General features: G+C 37.6%; 5 protein-coding genes across 9 annotated transcripts; 1 reads left to right on the top strand and 4 right to left on the bottom strand.

Annotated features, from left to right (window-relative positions):
• Positions 1-564: 564 nt before the first annotated feature.
• LOC123720913 (cyclic GMP-AMP synthase-like) lies at positions 565-2,749 on the bottom strand. Of its 2 annotated transcripts, none has more exons than XM_014513980.2 (2): positions 2,717-2,749; positions 565-1,942 (listed from the first exon to the last, which is right to left on the bottom strand). In XM_014513980.2, exon 2 carries the CDS (start codon positions 1,903-1,905, stop codon positions 769-771), a length of 1,137 nt encoding a protein of 378 aa, XP_014369466.2. In that variant the 5' UTR covers positions 1,906-1,942; positions 2,717-2,749; the 3' UTR covers positions 565-768. The 2 variants fall into 2 exon arrangements, with proteins under 2 accessions (XP_014369466.2, XP_014369465.2); XM_014513979.2 differs by lacking the exon at positions 2,717-2,749 and adding an exon at positions 2,148-2,170.
• On the bottom strand, positions 2,723-3,700 carry LOC106719607 (general transcription factor 3C polypeptide 6). 2 transcript variants are annotated; one of them, XM_014513981.2, is made up of 3 exons: positions 3,384-3,700; positions 2,981-3,151; positions 2,723-2,892 (listed from the first exon to the last, which is right to left on the bottom strand). In XM_014513981.2, exons 1-3 carry the CDS (start codon positions 3,532-3,534, stop codon positions 2,744-2,746), a joined length of 471 nt encoding a protein of 156 aa, XP_014369467.2. In that variant the 5' UTR covers positions 3,535-3,700; the 3' UTR covers positions 2,723-2,743. The 2 variants fall into 2 exon arrangements, with proteins under 2 accessions (XP_014369467.2, XP_014369468.2); XM_014513982.2 differs by having other exon boundaries at positions 2,723-2,889.
• Positions 3,701-4,234: 534 nt separating this feature from the next.
• Positions 4,235-5,113, bottom strand: LOC106719624 (endothelial differentiation-related factor 1 homolog). Its single transcript, XM_014513999.2, has one exon. It carries the CDS (start codon positions 5,006-5,008, stop codon positions 4,568-4,570), a length of 441 nt encoding a protein of 146 aa, XP_014369485.1. The 5' UTR covers positions 5,009-5,113; the 3' UTR covers positions 4,235-4,567.
• Positions 5,114-5,296: 183 nt separating this feature from the next.
• LOC106719572 (nuclear pore complex protein Nup54) lies at positions 5,297-20,070 on the top strand. 3 transcript variants are annotated; one of them, XM_045686238.1, is made up of 13 exons: positions 5,297-5,515; positions 5,593-5,709; positions 5,915-6,016; positions 6,183-6,406; positions 6,621-6,774; positions 7,257-7,413; positions 7,825-7,933; positions 8,441-8,624; positions 9,157-9,245; positions 15,270-15,437; positions 16,013-16,132; positions 19,034-19,121; positions 19,390-20,070. In XM_045686238.1, exons 1-13 carry the CDS (start codon positions 5,452-5,454, stop codon positions 19,521-19,523), a joined length of 1,710 nt encoding a protein of 569 aa, XP_045542194.1. In that variant the 5' UTR covers positions 5,297-5,451; the 3' UTR covers positions 19,524-20,070. The 3 variants fall into 3 exon arrangements, with proteins under 3 accessions (XP_045542194.1, XP_045542191.1, XP_045542190.1); XM_045686235.1 differs by having other exon boundaries at positions 5,590-5,709; positions 5,918-6,016; XM_045686234.1 differs by having other exon boundaries at positions 5,590-5,709.
• Positions 20,071-21,614: 1,544 nt separating this feature from the next.
• LOC106719606 (zinc finger protein GLIS3) lies at positions 21,615-23,736 on the bottom strand. Its single transcript, XM_014513978.2, has 4 exons — positions 23,475-23,736; positions 23,052-23,278; positions 22,494-22,641; positions 21,615-22,347 (listed from the first exon to the last, which is right to left on the bottom strand). Exons 1-4 carry the CDS (start codon positions 23,595-23,597, stop codon positions 21,652-21,654), a joined length of 1,194 nt encoding a protein of 397 aa, XP_014369464.2. The 5' UTR covers positions 23,598-23,736; the 3' UTR covers positions 21,615-21,651.
• Between the last annotated feature and the right edge of the window lie 359 nt (positions 23,737-24,095).

Here is a 24,095-nt window from a genome sequence, read left to right as displayed (position 1 = left end):
TCTACAGCGGTTTATAGACATGAGTAACTAACAAAAATGTATGACCTGCAGATGAGCTCACTGCTCATATGTGTGAAGCAGATCAGTGAACCGTCTAGTAGCTCAGCTCAATTTGTATGCGCTTCGTGCTGCGAACTGTTAGTCACTAAGCAGCTTGCGGCTCATTGACTTTATAGTACATTGCGATGAGCTTTGATCTGCCAATTTAATTGTTGAACTCTACTCAAGTCGTCGCTAGTCGCAACTCAACAGTTCAAGTTAATTTAAGGTGAACTTTTGAATCGGTTCAGAGCTGTACTACACATGGCTAGCGGCGTAGCTTACTTAAAAAGTATGTACATACATAAATATGTAATATACACACCCCCTAAAATCAAAATCCTTGTATCAAGTGAAAAAATAACTAAAAAGCTAATAAGGCGAAGTTCGAAGACCTATCCCCTGATCAGTTGACCAGACCAAAGTAAATTTTAGGGACATTTGTATTCAACTGGTCTGGTGTAACCAAATTTAATATGGGGTCAAAGAAAAGTCAAAAACAATTTTACATTAAAACATGTATTTATTCCAGTCGATAGCACCAAAAGTGGATTTTTAAAAAAAAAAGAACAAAACGACACAAATCGTCCTGTCTGTACAAAGGGTTTCCATCCATTATGTAGTTAAGTAGATACATGTATATTACCTATTTGAACATGGTATGAGGCCTCTTTTACTAATACAAAGTACTCTGTACTTTCTGGTCAGGATATATTTTTGGTAAACCAGTTATCCTGCGGGATCTTTTTTATTCTTAATGAAATAATCCAGAACTATGCTAGCATTGCATTTTCCTTTTCTCTCTAACGCATTTACTATTACATTTAATCTATTTCCCCAATTTTGGCAAGTATTCTTTTTAATTTTTTCAATAAGGTTATGTTCAGGGCACCAGTAATTTTTTATCTCACCTTTCATAAGACAATCTCTAAGCTTTTTCAACATGTAGATTACCAAAAACGACAATGATTTATTTTTCCACATCAGTTCATTTTCTGGAACAATCTCCCATAAAAATAAAGTTTTTATATAGTAACTAGACAGATTTTTTAAACCCTGCACATCACGTAAATATTTTAACAATCTTATCGTGCTTTTTAAATTGTTTTTACTCCTAATCAAAAGTCGCTCCTGAATCGGAAATGTTAAACGCCAACTGAAATCATTCTGCGTTGGTTTTGGTACAACAAAATATTGTTGTATATTAGTAGCACTTACTTTTGTGAATGAAATCGACGAGTTAATTGGTTTCTTTGGTAGAGTAATAGCAAAAGTTGGTACCAAGTCCACATCAATAACCGTATTATTGCATTTTATAATATTAATCGTAATGGCTGGTCCAGATCGTTTTGATTCAATGAAGTAACAGATATTATTTACATTTATAAATCTCTTTTCATCTTTCACAGGTAAAGTATTTAATGTTGTATCCACTACACTTTGAATCCACGAACGAAATTTCGTTACGGAAAAACGATGCTTGGTATCACACCACATTAAAGTTTTTACATAACCCTTATTAGCTGTGGCCGGAGTTTTAGCTAATCGTCTAAATTCTGATGGCAATATGATACAAGTATGCCCACATTCCGATTCTCTTGCATCCAAAATTATTTTATTATCATCAATCGGAATTCGTAATATAACATTTATATCGTATTCGTTAGGCTCCCCCACACGCAGGCCATCATAGTAACTACCTAAATAGTCCAATCTTGGATTCATGCTGTCAAACAGGTTATCGCAAGCACGCATTCTATTTATAATATCCTCTAACACTGAATGTAATATAATGTTATTGTATTTTTTATCTCTGGCTTTTAGTCTTATGAATTGACGATTGAGATCTTGAAACACCTCTTCCATTGTAGAAGTATTATATTTCCTTTGTACTGCAACCACTCTATAAATGATTGAATATATATTACATGAATTATAATAGAATATATTAATAAATAAATATGCAAACATTGGTTACAGAAGTTACATGAAGAGAACATAGCATCATTATATCGGATCACATTCATAGAAAAGGTGTACCAAATGTGACTATTTTTTAATTACAATTTTACAAAAATACACCTATATAAAAATGTATGGTTGCTCACCTTCTTCCCATTATAAAAGCAAATTTGACAAAAATATATATTTCAGTTATTATAATAAATTTACTTATTTCAAATATTTTCCACAAAAGTAGCAAAACTCTTTACACTTCAATTAAAAAGTGTTCAAAGTATTATTATTTCTACCATAACATGAGCAACATAATATATAAAAGTTGTAATGAGACCAACACATTTGTTAACTACACAAAGAATTGAGCAGAACTGAAGAGTTAGGCACAAAGACACATTTTGTACTCAACAAAATGTGCCTTTATAAATTAACAATTATATTTAGGGAAGGAACTAGTTAATACATTGAAAAAGGGGAAGAACATGTGGTTGCAATGTGTTGAGTTCTTCCCCTCTCATAGACTAACATTAGTGTTTTCACAGTAACTACATAATTATCCAAACTTTATGGTGACTCTTAATTATTGCATGAGACACTATGTAGAAAATTATTGGGTGTTTGGAGGGATGTAATGGTTGGTTGTGATCAATTGATAGTATGTATTTAAATAATTAATGACAAATCAACAAGTTGTAAAATGTCTTAATATAACACATACCATGAAGACAACACACAAGATTTATTGTTATGAGTTTATAACAGGTTTTAATACACTATCATCATACTCTTGTTTGTCTTTTTTAAAAGTCTCCAATGCTTGTTCTAAATTTTCAAATGTAACAGGTTCTATGGTCTCTGATTCACTTGATTGTTGTAATTTGTTCTCTATATCTGTTAAAATTAAAAGCAAAATTAGTGGGAAACAGCAGTCACTGTATAAAATACATTTACATATATAAACATTAAAACAAAGGAGCCAGACCTGAACCTTCTTTAGAAGTAACATATGCATGCTCCATAGATAGAAGCTTAGTAGTTTTGTATAAATACTTCAAATTTTTCTCGGGTAGTTTATCAAACAAAGGATCATCACAGTGTGGTGTTTGGTCTTCTTCAAAAAATAAGTATGTTCCTAATGGGTTCTCAAAACTTCCTATAATTTAAATAACTTGTGATTAATCAACAGCACCACAAGGTGACCTTTTTTGACATTTCAGAATAAAGATAATGCGTTGAAATGAAGTATATGATTCATAATGATTTATATGATCTTCTACATCTTCACCTCATCGGATGAGATCGTGGTCAAGCGCTAACTTTTTAAATATATAAAAAAAAAAGATATTTTTTTATTAGTTTTTAGCTGTATTTTATAAAGTTTTTACCTGTGAAGAAGGTATCATCCAGTTGTATAACTGGATTTTTTCTATCTATACCTAAGACATGGATGTTTTTGTATTTTTCAATATTTACTGTATCTTTAAACTCTGCATACACTAAAACTTCTTCTTCGGAATCTGAGGCAGATGTATTCATTATAAATTTGAAACCTTTTGTTTCAAATATGATGAAACATACTATTGAAATAGATAAGTATCTCAAAAAGCCCTGTACATTTAATACAATAGAATAGAAACTTTAAAACAAAAAACGACAACGAAAGAAACGTGTTGTATGTGGTTATTGTTTGGTCTTAGTTTCGTGTTTTATAAACTTGAATATATTTATCGTAGTTATAATGACATCTGACAACAGTGTTGCCAAATAAAAATTTTACACGGCCGTGTTGTGTGTAAAAAAGTCGTGTATATATATATATTAAAAAGTAAAAATTTTTCAACATTCGCCAAATGGCGTTTTAATGTTTTTAACATTATTGAAAAGCTGTCCTCCTTTATATAATACAATCACACCTGTTTAACGATCAATGTTTTAGATAAATTGGCTCGGGAGGAAGGCGTTGTGCAACAATAATCTTGGGCCACTAAGATATTGGAAACAAACTTGTTTAATGGTAAGAAACTTCTCCCGATATTACGGAAAAGCTGTTTGCGGCTAGGAAATGAAAAAAATAACAAATATCTTATCTGTGACTTGTCAACTTGACAGGTTTGTTATCAGAACTTCAACCTTGTATCATAAAATTGTAGTAAGTAGTACCCTTCTTCCCGTAGAAGTGTGGAAGCAAATGTTAAAAAAAATAGAACATCAATCAATAAATAAATCAAACAAAGAGTTGAAATATGACATTACACACTTTGTTTTAATTTCACATGTAGGATCGATTACAATTTCACAATAACCATGATAAATTTATACAAGAACTTTAATATATAAATAACTTTCTTTATTGCATATCACATCCATATCCAAGGTGCATTATCTACATATTTTTTCAAGATGGTAACATCACAGGCAGAACATTCCAGAACCCCAAGAAAAATAAATGCTTACATCATATTTAACACGATGTTACTAATTATTTGTAGTAGAGAACACAACGGCAAAATGAGATAATTATTATGCAATAAACAAATCGGAGAAATGTCTTCGCCTCCCAGGGAATCCGTTATTTTTTTCCTCCAGGAGGCTGTAATGGTTGGCCTCGTTCTTTTCCTCGAAGTTTTATTCCAATTGCTCTTTCTATTTTTCCAAGTACCAAATTGTTTGGAATTCCACGACCAGCTTCGTAATCATTCACAATTTGAGGTTTTTCACAAATTTTTGTTGCCAAATCTTTTTGACTCATACCTTTTGCTTGTCTTCCTTGCATTATCAGTTTTCCTAGATCAAGCGGTATTTTTTCATGTCGTAATTCTTCAGTTTCTCTATCAAGTTTAGCGGTATTTTTTGTTGTACCATGCTGTTTATTAGTACCTGCACCATATTTTTGTTGCGTGTCAACTGGTAAACCTTGACGACGTGCGGCATTTACTGCTTGTTCAGTTTTAAGTGCGGATGCTTTTGGTGGTTTCTTTCGGAGAATCGTAACAGTGTCCCAATCCGACATAGTTATTTTTTGTCGTTTTAAATCACTGGTTTTAAGACTGAGGTTACAATTCGAGACGACAATTTTAGTTGTGGAATGCAATGCATTGGTTATGGTATCCAGTGCAAATCAAAGAGAAAACAAACATTGCTACAGAATAAAAACATCAAATGGAAAACTTCTTTCTCCTAATGTTTTTAATCAATTTCACCCACAGACAATCCATTCTACTCTTTGACTACCATTCCATATTCTGTATTCTGTCCGTTGTTAGTCAAAGTCATTATTCGTTTCCTTCCAACCTTCCAAACTTCAAAACAACTTTTCACTTTTTTTTTAATGTCACATTAAATGAAATAAAAGCCGGCAAGGCACACATAATAGATTATTCGCAACGTTCTGACTAAAATTCTAATCATTTCTATAAACATTTAACAAACCAATCCAAAAGAGAAACGGTTACAATGTCGTTTAGTTTTGGTTCTAATACTTCACAACAAAATACTCCTTTTGGAAGTGCCGCAAAACGTATGTTTAAAATTCTATAAATTGTTTTATTTTAGAATGTTCTTGTAAATCTAAAAAAAAATATTATTTTTTAGCAGCTTTTTCTTTTGGTAGCACGAATACAGCAACAACGAGCACTGCTGGATTCGGAGGTTTTGGAACAACTACTTCTTCGGCCGGATTTGGTGCATTTGGATCTACTACAAGTAGTACAGGTCTGAAGTTAACCTCTAAAGTCCACTGTTAATATAAAAGATATAGTTAAATCTTGGTGTGTTTATGTTTTTAACACACCTACCCTATATTACTCTCAACACCTCAAATTGACTCATAGACCTTAAAACTTATAAAATATATGTTATTGGATCGTAGTGAAATTTAAGTCTAATTTGATTTTATTTGTATGTGATACTTTTGCAGCAGCACCTTTTGGCACTCAACTAGGCACCACACCAGCATCAACTGCTCCATCCTTGTTTGGGACAACTGCTTTTGGTAGTACTGCTGCTAAACCAAATACTGGTGAGATCTAATTTAGCTTCAAAGTACCAATAGCCATCTTTACATTACCCTTTGATTGTGTTGCTTGTCTTATACTTATTTTTACAATAATCAATATTAAATCAGCAAAAAAAGTAGGATACTTCGCCATTATATGTGTTATATATATTATTAATAATGTTTTTAGGTTTTGGTGCCGGTTTTGGGACTAACACCTTCGGGACTGGTACATCAACATTTGGCAGTGCAGCACCAACATTTGGTACAAACACTTTAGGTGCAAACACATTTGGCACTCCAGCTAATACAGGGTCTACATTTGGCACTGCTTTTGGCACCAAACCAGCTACCTCTGGATTTCTTGGTTTTGGTACTGGTCTAGGGGCCACAAATACATTTGGACAGCCACAGGTATACATTATTATAGCTTTTTTGTCTATGAAACAAAATTAAAGTAAGTTAAATGTTAATTTTGGTAAATTCAGTAAAAATTTTAAGTTTATTTAAATAGTGAACGGTTTTGGTCATATAGTCTGTTGGTAGGATTATGTACAAATTCAACAGAATTTTAATGTTACAAATTCTTTAAAACAAAACAATAAATATATTGTAATTGTTATTTTAGCAACAACAACAGCAGCAGCAACAGCAACAACAACAAGGGCCCGCAACTGCGCATGAGGCGCTTGTTGCTGCCGTGTTCAACTGTTGTGTGTTTGGAGATGAAAGGGATCAAGTACTGGCCAAGTGGAACCTTTTGCAGGCACAATGGGGTGTTGGTAAGTTTTTTCATATAGAAAAAAGAGGTAAACAAGCATCATCCAAAATGGACATCCAAAATACCAGAGGAACTATAGATGCATTGTCAGTTCAATATTTTATAGCAAAAATGTAACCTGTGTTTCTAAGAGATAATGGATAAGGGATAATTTAAAAAATTAAGAAGGCAGAGATTCGTCTACATCAACTCACTATTACATCCCCACTGATAGGCTCGGATCCTCCCCTTAGTCAGGGCTTACTAGGCCATAGTCAACCCAGTACGGATTGGTTGACTTCACACACATCTTTATATTTCTTTGCAGATATATGCCGGCAGACATTATCCTATTTATATTACAAATAAGTGGCTATAGATTTTTTGAGCATAATGGATAAGGATACATGCCTATTGCATAAAGATTTATGTACCCAAAAAAAGTATAGCCCAAAAAATAATAGTGCATGCTTATTTAATTATTCTTCTTGCTTTTCATTGCAGGTCAGGCGTATTATAACAAGAATGCACCTCCATTGGAATTAAATGAACAGAATCCACTTTGTCGCTTCAAAGCGGTAGGATATTCCAGACTGGCCGGTAAAGAGGACAAGGATGGCCATGTCTCCATGTTGTTTAATAAATCGGATCAAGAGATCAAGTAAATATTGCCATTCAATATACTTAATATGTTATTTCATATTTAGATATAGAAATTTGTAAATTTCAAAATGTTTGCAGTAACCACCAAGTCACCATAATAAGTGACAATTATTTGTTTACAATCTTTAGATTTTCACTTCAGTCTTATTATTATTACAAAATAAATGCAAAAGTTTAGATGGATGGATGTTTGTTTGAAGGTATCTCCAGAAAGGCTTAACAGATCTTGATGAAATTTGGCACAGATGTAGAACACAGTCTGGAAGAACACATAGGCTACTTATTACATTTTTTTTAATACCGCGCGGACGAAGTCGCGTGTTGCAACTAGTTTTGAATAATTTAGAAAACAATTATTTACAAATATTATCCTTAAAAGTTTATTGAGGTAATTTCTTTTTTTTTCCAGGAACAATCAGCAAGCATTTATATCAATGATATCTAATATACTTGGAAATAAACCGAATTTAGCTGTCAATGTTGAATCAATAAATACAGTTGCCGAGAATAAAACTCAGGTAAAAAAGCTTCTTTTATTTAAAAATAGTTTTTGTATATATATTTTCAAAATTACTTGTTTTCGTACTTCCCTTTTATTTAGTAAATACTATTTTATTACACTAGTTTTATATCACAAATTGGAGTATATTTTTTTCTATTGCATTAAATCAAATAAAAATAACATTTATAAACTAATTCCCAATTAATTACATTCATTCTATTGTGTATGGAATGATGTTTTTTTTTTTTCATTTCATTGTACCTGATCTGAATAGTTTGTATGAAAGATCTTACTAAAATTATAAATGCGAATATTTGTATGGATGGATGGATTTTTCTTAGAAGGTATCTTAAGAAGAGCTTAATGGATTTCAGTGAAATTTGAAACAAATGTAGAACATAGTCTGGAAGAACACATAGACTATAAATAAAGTTATTTTTTTTAATTCTGCGCGGACAGTCGCGGGTGACAATTAGTAATGTATAATACATTTAAAATTTATACATCACAATGTTTATTTTAGGTGGTGATATATGTAATAGATAAGAATGTGGGCACTGCTCACATTTCAGCGTCAGAATTGGCCGCGTTTCTAAACAATGGGAACGCGCGAACAACTCTCACTTCATCTGGCTGCGGTAACATCACACCGGCCACTAAACCCACTCCACAAATGTTGGAACAGTACTTACAGACTCCGCCACCTGGTAAGCTAAGCTATGTATATATACATACTAATATAAATGCGAATGTTTAGATAGATTAATGGATGGATGGATGTATGTTTGTTTGTTTGAAGGTATCTTCTGAACGGCTTAATGGATGTCGATGAAATTTAGCATTGATTTAGAATATAGTCTGGAAGCTTATTATGTTTTTTTTATATCGCACGGAGACGACAGCTAGTTATGTACTTAAAAAGAATAAAGTAGCCGTTTTTTTATCAGCAATGTAAATGCATCATGTGTATAAAATATTTTTTTTTTATGTTATATACAGACACTACAATTTTTTTTAACATTTATAGATTATGTATTTCTTATATGTTATATGTATATTGTTTTATTGCAACACTAAGTTGGTAAAATAAATGTTGCTAAATATACATGAAGTGCGACAGCTTCATTTTTTAATTTTCAACTTTTAATATTCTATAAGAAATTATATGTTCATGAATAATATATTTTTTCATGTTAATTACATTTTGATGATATTTATTTGTATTGTTTTTATTTTCAGGTATGGACTTGCGATTATGGAAACAGGCACAAGCTGATAATCCCGATCCAGAAAACTATATTCCAGTACCTATGGTTGGATTTACTGAGGTAATTTAATATCAATTCCTTTTTGGTGTTAAGACTAATAACAATATGTTTCTTATAAACAGTTCCAAAGTGAAAATCAAAGATTTCTTCTCTTTCTCTTTCTCTTTTCAAAATGTCATTGATTTTCTTGCTGCTAAAGTTGTTCAACTTGTTAACCTTTGTATATATTACTATTTGCCATTTCAATCTCTCTGATTTCTCAAGATGACTGCATATTATTCTCCCACATAACTTTACGCTTAGCTAAACCTAATGCAACTGCACAGTGACTCGTACGAAGTTCAGAAGGCGACAAGATATTTGAAAACCTCTAAACAGGAACAGCTCAGGATATTGATTACTTGTGGTGCGTTTTGCTTTATATACGTTGCTAAGAAGCTATGGAACTCCTTACCTTTCTCTATTTGATTCAGTTAAAGTATTTGTTGGCGACGTAGTTACCAACTCATGTTACACGTGCCGCTCTTGAACTCGCGTCGCGACAAGTTTAAGATTTCAAACAGTTATCGTCGGTTCTATGTTTATCTTGTGGCGCCACAGCGGGCTGCTAAAGGGTTTCTTTGTTAATTCCTTTATCAACCGACGACACAGAAAGACGCGCATTGTTTTAACTGAAGCCCGCTAAAGAACGGTGCGGCACAGTGTTACGTTTGTTGGAGCTGCGGCGAACTTAGTATAAATAGCTATTGTAAGTTTTCAAAATGGTCCAATCGTTTGGGAGAAATAAAGGCGTAAGCATCTCCGATCAAGAAGAAGTTTCATTTATACAGTCCACTACAGTTTTGGTCCATCGTCGCCGGATTTATGAAGATTTATGAAAATTTATGAAGAAATTTAATTTTAATTTATGCAAGAATTTATGAAGATTGTTTTTGAAGAAATTATTTTTAATTTAGTTTCCGAAGATTATTTGAAGATCATTTTTATTTGTGAAGATTTTGCCTTCGAATTCCTAGTTGAAGAGACGTCTTATTTCACGTCAGTCACTGTCAGATCGAGATGGTGATCACCAGGAGCCAAGGTGACGCAGCTGACGCGGAAGAACGAAGACGGCTTCAAGATCGTCAGGAAGAAGAAGCGCAACGTCAGATCGAACTAGAACGACGACTACGCCTACACCCTGACCCTCCGGCGTCACCCATACTACACCGATCCTATATGGGTGAACGGAGCGGCGATCTAAGGGTTGATCCATTACTCCCTACGACGACCACCACAGATCTTTCGTCGGGGCTTCCGATCCATGAAGACCGTCGAAGATCGCCAACAATGTCGCAACGCTCGAACGTCAGCGTGAACTCGCGACTAAGGCTGGCAGAACTAAAAGCAGCAGAACGGTTGGCTGCCATTAAGAAAAAGGAACTTGAACTGGAGGCAGACCTCGTGAAGAAGCGGCTAGCAGCCGAGGTATCTGCCATCAACGATGACCGGGACAGCCTACCCGATGTTCCTTTTACCCCTGCTCAAGAACGTGAGAAGGTGGTCGAGTGGTTACACTCAAACCCTCCTGAACCACGGGGGGAGATTGTAGGTGGCCAGCGCAACGAACCTAGGGCCACCCAACGAACTAGATCGCCGACGCCAACCAGAAGAAGTGGCATCGAACAGCTGGCAGCGACATTAGAGAAAATGGCGCGACCACGTTTACGGCATACCGACCTACCGATCTTCTCGGGTGACGTAAACGAGTGGTTGCCGTTTTATGCCGCTTACAAGGATACAACGAACATGTATGGCGTGTCGTCGGCAGAAAATATTCAGCGATTAAGAAGCTGCCTCAAGGGAGAAGCAAGGAACGCTGTCGCGGCGCTACTTCATGCAGCGTCAGACCCTGACACCATTATCAAGACACTAGAACAGTGTTTCGGCAGGCCGGAAGTGCTCATAGACCGAGCGCTAGACGAATTAAAGAGGCTGCCAAAGCCAGGGTCATCGGCGACCGAACTGAACGCGTTCGCTATTAAAATGCAGAACACGGTGTGCGTTCTGCAGACAATAGATAAGAGGGGTTACCTCTATAACCCTCTCTTAGCACGAGAAATCTTAGACAAGTTGAGTCCGCATCTGCGATCCAGATGGTGCGATTACGCACACGAACATGAAGACGCAACAGATCCTGAGATAACGTTGTTGTCACGATTCCTTATGCGCGAAGCTGATCGAACGCTACGCTTCGCATATGCACCAGCAACGAGCACAAGCACGACGAACGCAGCCAAACGGGAGATCAGACCTGACGTCATGATGAAAAAGAAGACGCAACCCGTCTACGCTGTCGCCGAGTACGCAGGAGGTACCATCGTCTGCCCTAGCTGCGAGCAGCAGCACTCGTTGCCAGAGTGCCCGAAATATAAGGAACTCGCTGTCGAACAGCGGTGGGAGCTGGTGAAAGAAAAGAAGATCTGCTTCAGATGTATTAGAAGCAAACACAGGCGCATCGTATGCAGAGCCAAGGCATGCGGTGTGAATGGGTGCCAACGACCTCACCACTCCTTACTGCATGAAGAGGTCAAGCCAGACCCTGAGGAGAAGTCCGACGAAGAAGCTGTACTGTCGGTAGCGCCCAGATCAGCTACCGGCCCTAGAAGTGTTCTTCTGAAGATCTGTCCCGTGGTAATTAGCGGTCCACGGGGGGAGCTCAAGACCCACGCGCTGCTGGATGAAGGAGCAACGACGACCTTGATCGACGAAAGCCTAGCTCAACTGATCGCAGCCGAAGGCCCTTCAGAACCGCTGCACCTTCATGGCGTGAACATGGAACAGAACGAACCTTCCAGCCGACGAGTCTCCTTATCGATTCGGGGTCTTAAAGAAGAAAAGTCTTTCGATTTGAAAGCGCGAACTATACGAGATCTACGTCTGCACAGGCAGTCCATAACCAAAGATCTTTTGAAGGGCGAACATCTGGAAGACATAGATAGTGAAGAAATAAGCTACGATGAAGCTCGCCCAGGCATCCTAGTGGGGACAGACCACTGGGAATGTATCGTGTCCCGTGAGTTACGAGTTGGCCGCCCTGATCAGCTAGCGGCATCACGAACACAGCTCGGTTGGGTGGTACACGGAACGAAGCCACGAACGATAGCACAGACCGAACGCGTGCTACATGTATACGAACCGATACAACAATGCACGAATGACCAAGATCTGCGCGAACTGATGGAAGATCATTTCACGACCAAAGCTTTCGGAGTCTCACAGAAGTCACACGTCAGCGATGAAGTACAACGAGAAATTAATATCGTCGAGAAATCCATTAAGAGGATCGATGGAGGCTGCAAGAAAGGGCTGCTGAGGAAACATGACCATCATATTGCCAACAAGAGAACCGATTTCCGAACTGATTATATAACAGCAGTCCACTGGGTACGCCACGATGCTCGACGATACACACCCTTCGTCGCCCACAGACTCAGAGAGATAACTGAGCTTACGCAGAAGCACGAGTGGAGTTGGCTTCCCACCGATCTAAACGTAGCCGACGATGCGACCCGCCTATCTAATAGTGTAACCAACGTGAACGATCGTTGGTTCCGGGGTCCTGCTTTCTTGCGTGAGCCAGAGTCTGAGTGGCCCACCGAAATAATATCTGAACCGAAAGAGGCGGAAGTTATGCACGTGACAGAAGATAAGAGGAAGACGAACTCCTGGCTACCTGATCCAGAACGCTTCTCTAAATACGAAACTCTCGTCGGGGCAACAGCGCGAGCGATCGCTTTCATCGACATCGGGATTCGCCGATCTGCTACGCGTCTCGAATGTCGTCACCTGGAACAAGCGGAGAGACTGCTCATCCAACACGCGCAACGGCAATGCTTCGGCGAAGAGATGAACCGTATTGAAGCAGGTCGACCTATACAGAAATCATGTAGACTGTACAGACTGGATCCGGTGATCGAAGACGGAGTACTCAAGGTCCGAGGACGCATCGAAGCCGCGTCCACTCCAGCGAGCGTCAAGCGTCCGATCATCCTGGACGAGCGACATACGCTCACAAAGCTGATCGTGCTTCGCAAACATTGTGCTGCAGGTCACGCAATTAGAGAACGCGGGATAAATGATCTTCGGCAGCGCTACTGGATCATTCATCTCAGACCAACGGTGCGCACAGTGGAACGGAACTGTGCATTTTGTCGCGTGCGCCGAACCAAGCCGCGACAACCAGTCACCGGAGACCTGCCGCGAGCACGACTCGATCCATTTCATCGTCCTTTCACCAATTGTGGAGTCGACTACTTCGGACCGATGACAGTGAAGATAGGAAGACGCCGCGAAAAGAGGTGGAATACACTTTTCACGTGTCTCACCTCACGCGCCATCCATATAGAGATAGTAGCATCACTGTCAACAGACTCAGCAATCATGGCCCTACGTCGGATGGCGGCGCGAAGAGAATGGCCACGACTTATGTACTCGGATAACGCTACGAACTTCAGAGGAGCCGACATAGAACTGCGGACTGCATACACCGAGTGGGCATCTGAACTTCGAGGAGAGGGACTGCGGCACCGAATGGAATGGCGGTTTATTCCTCCCGGTGCGCCCAACCAAGGCGGCGCCTGGGAGAGGTTAATCAGATCAGTCAAGACCGCACTGAATGCTGCGATGAAAGAACAAGCGCCTACAGAAGAGGTGCTTCGAACTGTGTTGACTGAAATCGAGTTCTCAGTCAATGCCAGACCACTGACACATGTAAGTGTCGACCCCCTGGAGCCAGAGGCGCTTACCCCGAACCATTTTTTATTGGGGTCATCGACGGGAATTCCAACCAACGGATCGTGCGACGCAGAGGATCGACGGACTTGGCGCGCCAGCCAAGCGCTTGCCGACCACTTCTGGCGGCGATGGGTACGAGAGTACCTGCCGACACTCGTACCACGCGGCGAGTCCGGAAGAGGAGAACGACCACTGCAGACCGGAGACATCGTAGTCATCGCCGACCCAACGCTGCCACGGAACGTGTGGCCACTGGGGGTTGTCTCGCGCACATATCCGGGACCCGACGGCGGCGTCAGAGTCGTCGATGTCAAGACCAGAACAGGAGTCTTCAAGCGGCCCGTCAGTAGGATCGTCGCCTTAGGAATAGAAGAGGCTACGCAAGCTGCGCCGGGGGGAGAGCTGTTGGCGACGTAGTTACCAACTCATGTTACACGTGCCGCTCTTGAACTCGCGTCGCGACAAGTTTAAGATTTCAAACAGTTATCGTCGGTTCTATGTTTATCTTGTGGCGCCACAGCGGGCTGCTAAAGGGTTTCTTTGTTAATTCCTTTATCAACCGACGACACAGAAAGACGCGCATTGTTTTAACTGAAGCCCGCTAAAGAACGATGCGGCACAGTGTTACGTTTGTTGGAGCTGCGGCGAACTTAGTATAAATAGCTATTGTAAGTTTTCAAAATGGTCCAATCGTTTGGGAGAAATAAAGGCGTAAGCATCTCCGATCAAGAAGAAGTTTCATTTATACAGTCCACTACAGTATTGAATCGTTTAAAAAAACATGTCAAATATCTATTTGCAGCTATAATTTTGCTATAACATGATCAATATTCTCATGAAGGTATTATATTTATATATTATTCATTGTATATATACATATATATAAAATACTAGCTTTTACCCGCGACTCCGTCCGCGCGGAATAAAAAATAGAAAACGGGGTAAAAATTATCCTATGTCCTATTCCTGGTTCTAAGCTACTTGCCCACCAATTTTCAGTCAAATCGATTAAGCCGTTCTTAAGTTATAAATAGTGTAACTAACACGACTTTCTTTTATATATATAGATAGATTGTATTGTTTTATTCTATTTTTATTATTATTTCTATAGTTTTTGTTTTTATTTCTTTTCACTGTTCGTGTGCACACTACCGATTTGGTTTACTTAGCTTTATTTCTACCTAAAGATTGTCTGGCAGAGATAAGACCGCCTTTTGTGAAAATCCTGATGTACTTTCTTTTTTTGTAATTCCATGATAATGCAAAATAAAGTGTATTGATATTGTATTGTACGTTGTATATATGTAGATAAAGCACCGTGCGCGCTGCCAGGCGGAGCAGGGTGCGCTGCAGGCGAGCTGGTTGCGGCGTGCGGCCGACACGCTGGACGAGCTGCGCACGCGCCGCGCCGCCGCCGCCGCCACACTCGCGCAGCTCGCAGCACGTCTGCACTCCCTCAGACATCTCCTGCTGCAGGTATACCTCCTTCATATACTAATTCTGCAACCATAGACTAACTCCACTTTACGCTCAAACCTGAAAGTAAAAAAAAATCCCGATCAATTTTTTCTTAAATAACAACAATGCCGTTAATGTAGTCGTTTATTGAAGAGTTGTTTAAAAAAATAAATAGGGCAATAACAATATCATTGTTTAGATATCTTGATGAGATTGTGGTCAATCATTAGTTTATAATTTTGCTTTTAAATTGCAATATTTACATTTCTGTGTCTTCGAAGGAAAATAATGGCAAATAGAAGGTTTTACATTTTAAATTAGACCCATATCCCTTTATTAGATTTTTCTAAAATTTGGTATTCACCTTATGTTGTGATCAAAATGCAATCTTTTATATTCAATGTTAATCCAAGATGGCCGCCGCAACAAAATGGCCGATGAAATATTATATGAAATATATTTTTGCATAACCTTTACATGGGTATCAAATGAAAAGATTTAACTAAAATTTCATAATGATTTGTTTAAAGTAGAAATAATGTGCAAAAACACTTTTTATATAAGTTGTTTTAAATGAATGTGTTGTGTATCAGGTGATAGGTAGGGAGGAGGTGTCGGGGCGTGTGGGATGTGCGCTCACCCCGGAGGAGGAGGTGACGCGCGCTCGTCTGCATGAGCTCTCATCTCAGCTCGCCGCACCGCCGCTATTTAACGTAACTATCATTTTATTTATCCATTTCATAAACGAAACTTTTACGTCGACTTATGTACGAAGTGCCTAAATTGTGTGACAGTTATATAAAAACTGGTTGTTGCCCTCGACTTTGCCTGAGCGCAATTAAAAAACAAACTTAATAGTCTATGTGTTCTTCCAGACTATTTTCTATATCTATGATAATTTCTAACCAAAATTCATCCATCCATCTAAACATTCGCATTTATAATATTAAGTAAGATGTAAGATTGCTTAGCATTAAGTCGAAAATTTCCATCAATTCGCATTTATATAGTACGTAGACATCGTTGGTGTGCGTTACGAAATCTCTGAGGTGTTGTGATAATCTTATCTTAATTCGATGCACTACCTTTGTGCGTGATTGTTATCAACAGTTTTTTTTTATCGGACATTATCTCCAGACGTCGTTATAGACGAAGCACTGCTTGTAGGGGATATGTATCTGATAATAGCGATAATTGATAGCGTATTCACGTCTTATATCGAATTTATACTCTAAAAGCGATACTTGTGTCTCTTTACCATTGAAGATAGTAATGAATTTATTCCATACAATTTTGCAGAATAAAAATTATTTTAACTTATATAACCTTTTTCATATGATACGTTTTTTATATAATAAAGTAGTAAACGAGTAAGCAGTCACTTGACTCCGCCTAAATAACGAAGCGACCGCTGTCCATAGATATTGCAATTGCAGAAGCGTTACCAACCTTTAATCGACAGAGTTTGCACAGAAACAGGATATATCCTCTTCCTATGCGTCCTTCCTCCGTCAAATCCACTTTCCTTCCCAATTTTTCCTTATAAAAAAGGGTGAAAAGGCAATATGGACTAAAATTAGGCCTCCAGACTATATTACATAATATGTTAAGAGTTGACTCTAAAGCTTATATTTTTGAACTTCATTCTATGGAGTTATTAGAAAGGCTTTTATTAATTAAAAAATAAGTAATTCTAAGTAGAAATAATGTACAAAAATTATAACTACTGTTGAAATATTTTTTTTGTGAAACTTGAAATTTTAATGCCGAAAATTTTAAAATATCGTTGTAGCTACTTTGTTAAAGTAAATTCAGTCGAATTTACTTTAACAAAGTAGCTACCAGTCGGTGTAAATTTTTGATATTATTATTTTGGTGTGTAAAACCACAGTTAATTACACGTTTATTCATTATAATTGCTTTTTGAAAGTTTGTCTATCATTTTGATATCACGCTATACGTTCGTGGCTTTAGTGTAATTGTTTAGTCATACGTACGTTCCCTCTTCTGTCCATTACAGGTAACCAAAGTATCTGTAAACGTGGATGTCTTTAGCGGTTACTATTTTGGTGTATTTAGGTGACCGCTTGCTCTTGCATTTGCCACTTTATATTATAAAAAATTGTCATTGAGGGCAATATCAAGGTGACGTCAAGATGTCTAGACGGACTGCTATCAGATATCAAATCTGCCGGATACCTAGTGATAGAGGCATGAAAAGCACATTTCTCTGATACTATAATCGACCAAGGTGACCAGATACAGTACTTGTAATACATTTCGAGTATAAACGACTGTGCGCATGTTATTTGCGTGTTAAATTCGACTTTGGTATAGAAAACTATACGTATTATGAGTATGGAATATTGCTTTCTGCCGAATAAATTCATATCGATAGGTATTTTGAATATTGGTTCACTTTACTTTGTGTTTTACTTTTTTTTTAACTTATTGAGGAGGCAATCTGAAAAGTAACTTCTGTACTAGTTAGTGTTCTTCGAAAAATACTAAAATCAAAAATAAAGTAATTGAAATCGTGTGAACTTTGTGCCGGAGCACGATAGATTATTATAAAGCTTCCTTACAATATTTGAGATGAGCTAGCTAGAGCTAAATAGCTTATCCAAACCGTTATTCATTACAGAGTTAATTATTTATTAGAAACAGCTAATTTATAACATCGCATTTTAATTAACTTCATATAACGGCACTCAATGTACACTTTATAACGTCGATATTGTTTGACTTTGGTTGTTTTACCTTATTACATTTATACACTCCATATAACGTCGCGCTTTTTTACATCGAAAATGTGGCATTATAAAACATTAAGTTATCGATGTTTTTAAGAATTTTAACTGTGAACTTTTCGTTGCAGTTTTATTATTTTGGCTATTGTTTTTGTACAACGATTAATAGACTTTCGTCATTTTCACAATTGCATTTGCTTACACACTTTTGAGACATGATTAGTTGACAAAATTCTTTAGGTATTGATGAAAAAGTTTTATTAATACGTTTAATAGAGTGGGAGAAAAACTAATGATACTATATTAGTAAATACAAATCATTATAGAATAGAAGAAGAATATGTTTTTCGTCACTCGATATATAACGTCCACTCTATATAACGTCGCAATATGCTCGGTCCCTCGAGCGACGTTATATAGAGTACACTGTACTTAAATTATACCCCGGCAACAACGTTTCGTCTACTTAATAGCAGCGCTAATGCGCGCATGTCGCACGCAATCTCAAATAATTTCGTTATCAATGCGAACTAGTTTACACCGGCTGACGACACACGTGAGCGTCTCACCTTTACAAGATACTAAAAATGCAATCGATATTAAGGTGACTTACGTGATATATTAAGGATTATATTAGGTAAGCACTATCGTACTGGCGATATTAATCAGCACCTAACATGTACTAGATGTATGGAAAAGGTAATAGGGAGGAGATAATGGTATGGAGAGAGTATGACTGTATCTGGCACTAATTTGTAAACTCTATCTACCCTTTTGGGGATGATGACGGCTAAGGTCATATATTTAATGTATGTACCTCTTTAGGTGATGGACGTGAGTGTATATTTTTGGTATGATGTCCAGGGTCGTCTGAACGAGTTGTTGTGTGCGGTGCGGCTGCAACGCAGCGCGAGTGCGGGCGCGCCTCAGGAGCGCTATCATTTAGACCCGGGTAAGAATATTTTAAGGCCCCTACTCATTGAAGAATATCTTTCGTATTGCAAGATATTTTTAAGACATTTAGGCAACATTTTTTCTTTTTATGGTTTGATACACTTAGTGGTTTCGTCTGAGATGGACAGACGTGGGATGTGCCAGTGACAAAACTGTGTTTTTTCCCAAAGAGATTGGGAGAGATGCCAAGTTATTGTACAGATGTTTCGACAGTGGAAACCCAAGTAGGAATTGTAGTGGTGTGTTTACACAATGAAATGTAACAGGAGCGCAAGAAGACGTGAAGCAGTTCCTGACGATGCAGCAGCGCGGTATGGCGCACCTGATGGACACTGCGCGCAAGGACCTCGCCGCCCTCAACACCATCGCCGAGGGCATGGCGCGGCTCGTGCAGGCCTAGCGCTTGCCCGCACCAGCTTCAATATTCTTAATGGAACCTGCAACTTTGTAAGCAAACAACGCACATTAGACGCTAGATTACTTGTAAACTCCATTTTGAAGAATAAAAACTCGTCCTAAGATATGATTCTCGACAATATTTGAATTTCAGGTTCGAACCTACAAAAGGACAATCTCTAATTCTTATGCACCCTTAACCAATATGCTATTGGCGCTGAATTTATCAAAATTTAAAATATTGTGATGATCACCATGGCAAGTGACGTTTGACTTTACAAAATTTAGGTACAATTACCTAGGCATTACTATCTGAACCGCTCATAGCTCACTAGCGCTCCCCTGTTAACGACACAAGATCCTCTTTCTTGTAGCTGTCATGTCCTTTTTTATGTCCATTTAGGTTTTATGTATATTCTGACGGAAGCTACCGCGATAGCAGCGCCTCTCACCGGTTCAGATATCCTTGTTTGATTTTTCGTATAAATATGTCACTAAGAAAATTTGTACTTGTATATTGCATGCAGCATGCAATAAATGTTATTGATATACTTTGTATTTTATTTCATAACTTTCTTCACATGTTATATATAATAAGTAACGTGTGTTAAAAAATCAAACAGTTTAAGAAATTACGTAAGGATAGCGTAAATTATATCTTTAACCACTTTAAGTTTAAGATGATCGTGTGAACAAATTGTCTGATTGTTAGTGGAAAATTTATATCTAATAGGTTCTATCCTATCTTATGTCAAAGATAATTCCTGATATTCTTGACTGTGCATTTATTCTAGTTGTTAAGGCGATGTTACTTATGAGAAATTTATCAGTTGATAACAGCAGTTGGTTATATTTCCGTCTTGAAAATTTTGAACTTGGTTTTTTTATATAAGTTGACAGTAAACGAGCAAGAGTTCTTTCATAGACATCTGCAACAACCTAGTCTCAAATACGTTAAGTAATTTTAATGAGTAGAAGAGGGAATCTTCGTCCTCGCCAAATCAGTTTCACTTTCCTATTCTTGCAAGGATGAGGGGAAGAGGACTAGAATTCGAATCAGTCAAAGCAGAAATACTTTGATTTTACGCCTGTCTTTTGTGTGGTCATGGTGAAGCTGGCCTATTCAACAATAGGTTTGTGGGCTCTAACGGTGTCAAACTACATAACTATGCAGCAAATGATTACTAGATGTAAACAAATGGAAACAAACTTTTGTTAAATACTAAAATTAAAAAAAAAAAAAACTTTTAATCCTTTTCACCATTACGACTCAAAAAAGAAAAAAATAAATATCACAAAGTGATAAGAAAGACAAAATACTTATAATGATCGGATAGGGTCGTCTAGATGGGTATACTGGGTTCTCTTCACTGGACCACTCAGCGCTGATCTTCCGCCTAAACCTTTAGGATTATCCGAAAGCCAGTTGCAGCGGTGAATAGCCGTAATTACCTTATATTTTTCTCTGTACTGTATGAAAACACTAGCAGTAGTCCGCGAATCTGCCCGCGCGGCTTTTAAAAGTAACTTAATAAGTAGCCCATGTGTTCTTTCAGACTATGATCTACATCTGTGCCAAATTTCATTAAGATTCGTTGTGGCGTTTCGGAGATACCTTCAAACAAACATCCATCTAAATATTCGCATTTATAATATTAGTAAGATATACAGTTTCAGAATAACCAGTGGAAACGAGATTATGTTCAAAATCTATTAATGAAAAACAAATTGACATTAGATAAGAAAGTATGGACCGTACCGGAAAGTCGTGTTGTGAATGTTGTCTCTGAGATAAATATGTGCTGAATGTGATGAACAGGAGTAAAGACGTGCAAATATTTAACTGATAATTTCATACACGTTACGATGTTATGAAGCATCATTATTTTTTGTACTTTTCGTGACTGCAATATACGAGCATTGGAATTTAGCGTGGTCGAAATTTTTATGAGAAATCTGTTTAATTTGCGACTTACAATTTAAGTTTGCAAGACGATTAGGTATTATTGAGATATAGTTTAAACAGAATATTTGGCGTTAAAAATAGCAACACAGGTTAGGACATGATTAATAAAAACATCAAATTAGAGTCTTTTATAAATAAATAATTTATTTTAAATATAATTTGTTCATCAACTCTTTGTACTTAAATCTAAAGGTAAATCATTAAATGTGACTAGATCTTCAATGGGCTTGTAATCTATTCGCTTTGAGCATATTAAATTCAAAGGCGCGTCTATATTTTTATAACCATCATTGATTTCTGGTCGCCTGGTACTTTCGGGTACGCTCTGCTCATTATAATAACACTTCTCGTTTACATTAGGATGAAGTACTGGATAATTTATACTATTTGAATAGTAATTTCTGTACGCGTGTTCGTACATTTGTGTATATTCTATGTAGGACATTTCGTGTTGCGGTACTCTCATTGGATAAATAGGTTCTAATGGCCTTACATACGTCACTTGTGGGTAACCTACTGAATGCTGTTGCTCTGGTACTTGTAGACTGTTGTATGCTAGTTTTGGTGATTGTATGTTTTCATTGTAGGTGAAACATCCTCTTAGAGGTGATACAGGCTCTATGAGATAGCACTTGTCTCTGGTCGGTGAAAAACTTTCGTGTTGACTTTCGTCCGAGGAGTCCCGTTTGTTTGTCTCTTCTGGGGCAAAGTGCTTGTAAGTCTTGACGTGTTTTCTTAAACTGGACGGATCTGTGTATCGTTTATTGCAGCCTGGTATTTTGCAGCAGTAAGGTTTATCGACTGTGTGCGTCCGCGTGTGTTTGAAGCGATCGCTCGAGTTTGAGTACGCCTTGCCGCAACCCTGTTAACAATATAACAAAAGGGTCAAGATATTTAAAAAAATAATAATATAGGGTTGTAATTTTGATGTTATAAATTGAGATGTTGCCATTATTTTTCGTAATTTTTTTTGTTTTAATGCTATAAATATAAAATATGTATATCTACCTCATAAGGACAGACGTAAGGTTTTTCTCCGGAGTGAGATCTGAGGTGTATCTTTAGGTTTTCGGCTCTGGAGAAGCATTTGTTGCATTGATTGCACGTGTGAGGTCGCTCGTTGGTGTGCGTACGGACATGCACTAACATTTTATATCTGTAGGCAAAGAAATATATTATGTATAAAATATATAAAATTTACGTAGAAATCACAGTAGGTGTATGTTTTAGTTTCTACTATAAATGCAAACATTTCATATGCATGTCGGTTCGGAACAAACACTCGCGGATTATGCAAATATTTAGTCCTGGTAGGCTACGTCGTCAAGGCTATTGGGTCAACATTCTTTACTAATTAAATAGACCATTTAGACACCAAGGAGAATGTCAGAATTGAATACTGACATACGAGTATATTCTAAAATCACGTATTCTAAAAATTAAATAAAATTAACCAAAGAAAATTTTAATAGATTTTTAAAAGATTTAATTACTGACCCCAAAAAACAACAATGATTTCTTGCTCGTTACCTTTATTATATTCATAGATATTATTTTTAAATTCACCTTGCATTAAATCCTCTTTGTGGTCTGGAGCATCCCTTCCAGCCGCAGTAGAAGAGTCCGTCTTGATGCGCGTGCGCGTGCGCGCGGGCGATGTGCGCGGACAGACGGGCCACGCTGTGCAGCCGCGCGCCGCAACCCCGCCATCCGCACACACCCTCCGACACTTCCACACTCTCGTTCGTGCTTCGCTCAGGAGAAGAACTACCCACAGACTCTTCATCTTCCAGCTGATAAAAAAATAACATAAAAAACAACTTGAAAAAAGCTTCATTAATGACGCGAAATATTTTAAGCTACCTATTTTTACCAAAAAGGTTATATACCTATTATTTTGTCAAGCTATTCCTAAACAATGAAAATATTTTTTTTTCTTTAAAAAAATATTGTGTGCCAGTGTATTTTTTAAACATAAATAATTCACACCTGTGGCGGAAGTGGTGGCAACATCGGCCGTGCGAGATATGGCGCGAACCTCTCCGCGGGCATCCACCGCGGCGCTCTGCAAATTTCCTGCATCTCCGGTCGCCATTGTGGGAACACTAACATTTCTACACTATTGATATATTGTTTTATTTTTTATTACCGGTCACTACGCGGTCCGTACGTGTAATGAAGGCGCGCGCTCGCGTCGCCTACTTATAAAACGTCTCGGAGTGACATCGCACTGATAAGCAACCAGTGTTTAGTCCCCTGCGAACACCTCGACTTTATATGTCCTAAAATTATTATATCAATAATTTCATCACATTTATCTAAACAATAGAGTGAACAGTTTTTATATTATCGCATATTATGTTGTTATTAAGATTTTTGTATGCAATAGAGTTGAATTTCGTTTGGCAAAACTGTGTATCGCCACACGGCTTGTTGTCGCATAATGTGGAAATGTTATCAGCAGCCGCCTGCCGCGGCCGGTGTCCGGTTATTACCGGTATGATAGGCCGCGGTTCAATAGGTGACTGATATGACTGTGTTTATGAAGAGACCTCATCTTTAGTCTGCCACAACTGTACCAATAGTTTATAGTTACATATATTATGCAAT

The sequence above is a fragment of the Papilio machaon genome, chromosome 3, assembly GCF_912999745.1.
Source record: "Papilio machaon chromosome 3, ilPapMach1.1, whole genome shotgun sequence".
Classification (NCBI taxonomy): domain Eukaryota; kingdom Metazoa; phylum Arthropoda; class Insecta; order Lepidoptera; family Papilionidae; genus Papilio; species Papilio machaon.
The sequence above is the reverse complement of the archived record's forward strand: the minus strand, read 5'-3'. Positions and strand labels throughout refer to the sequence as shown.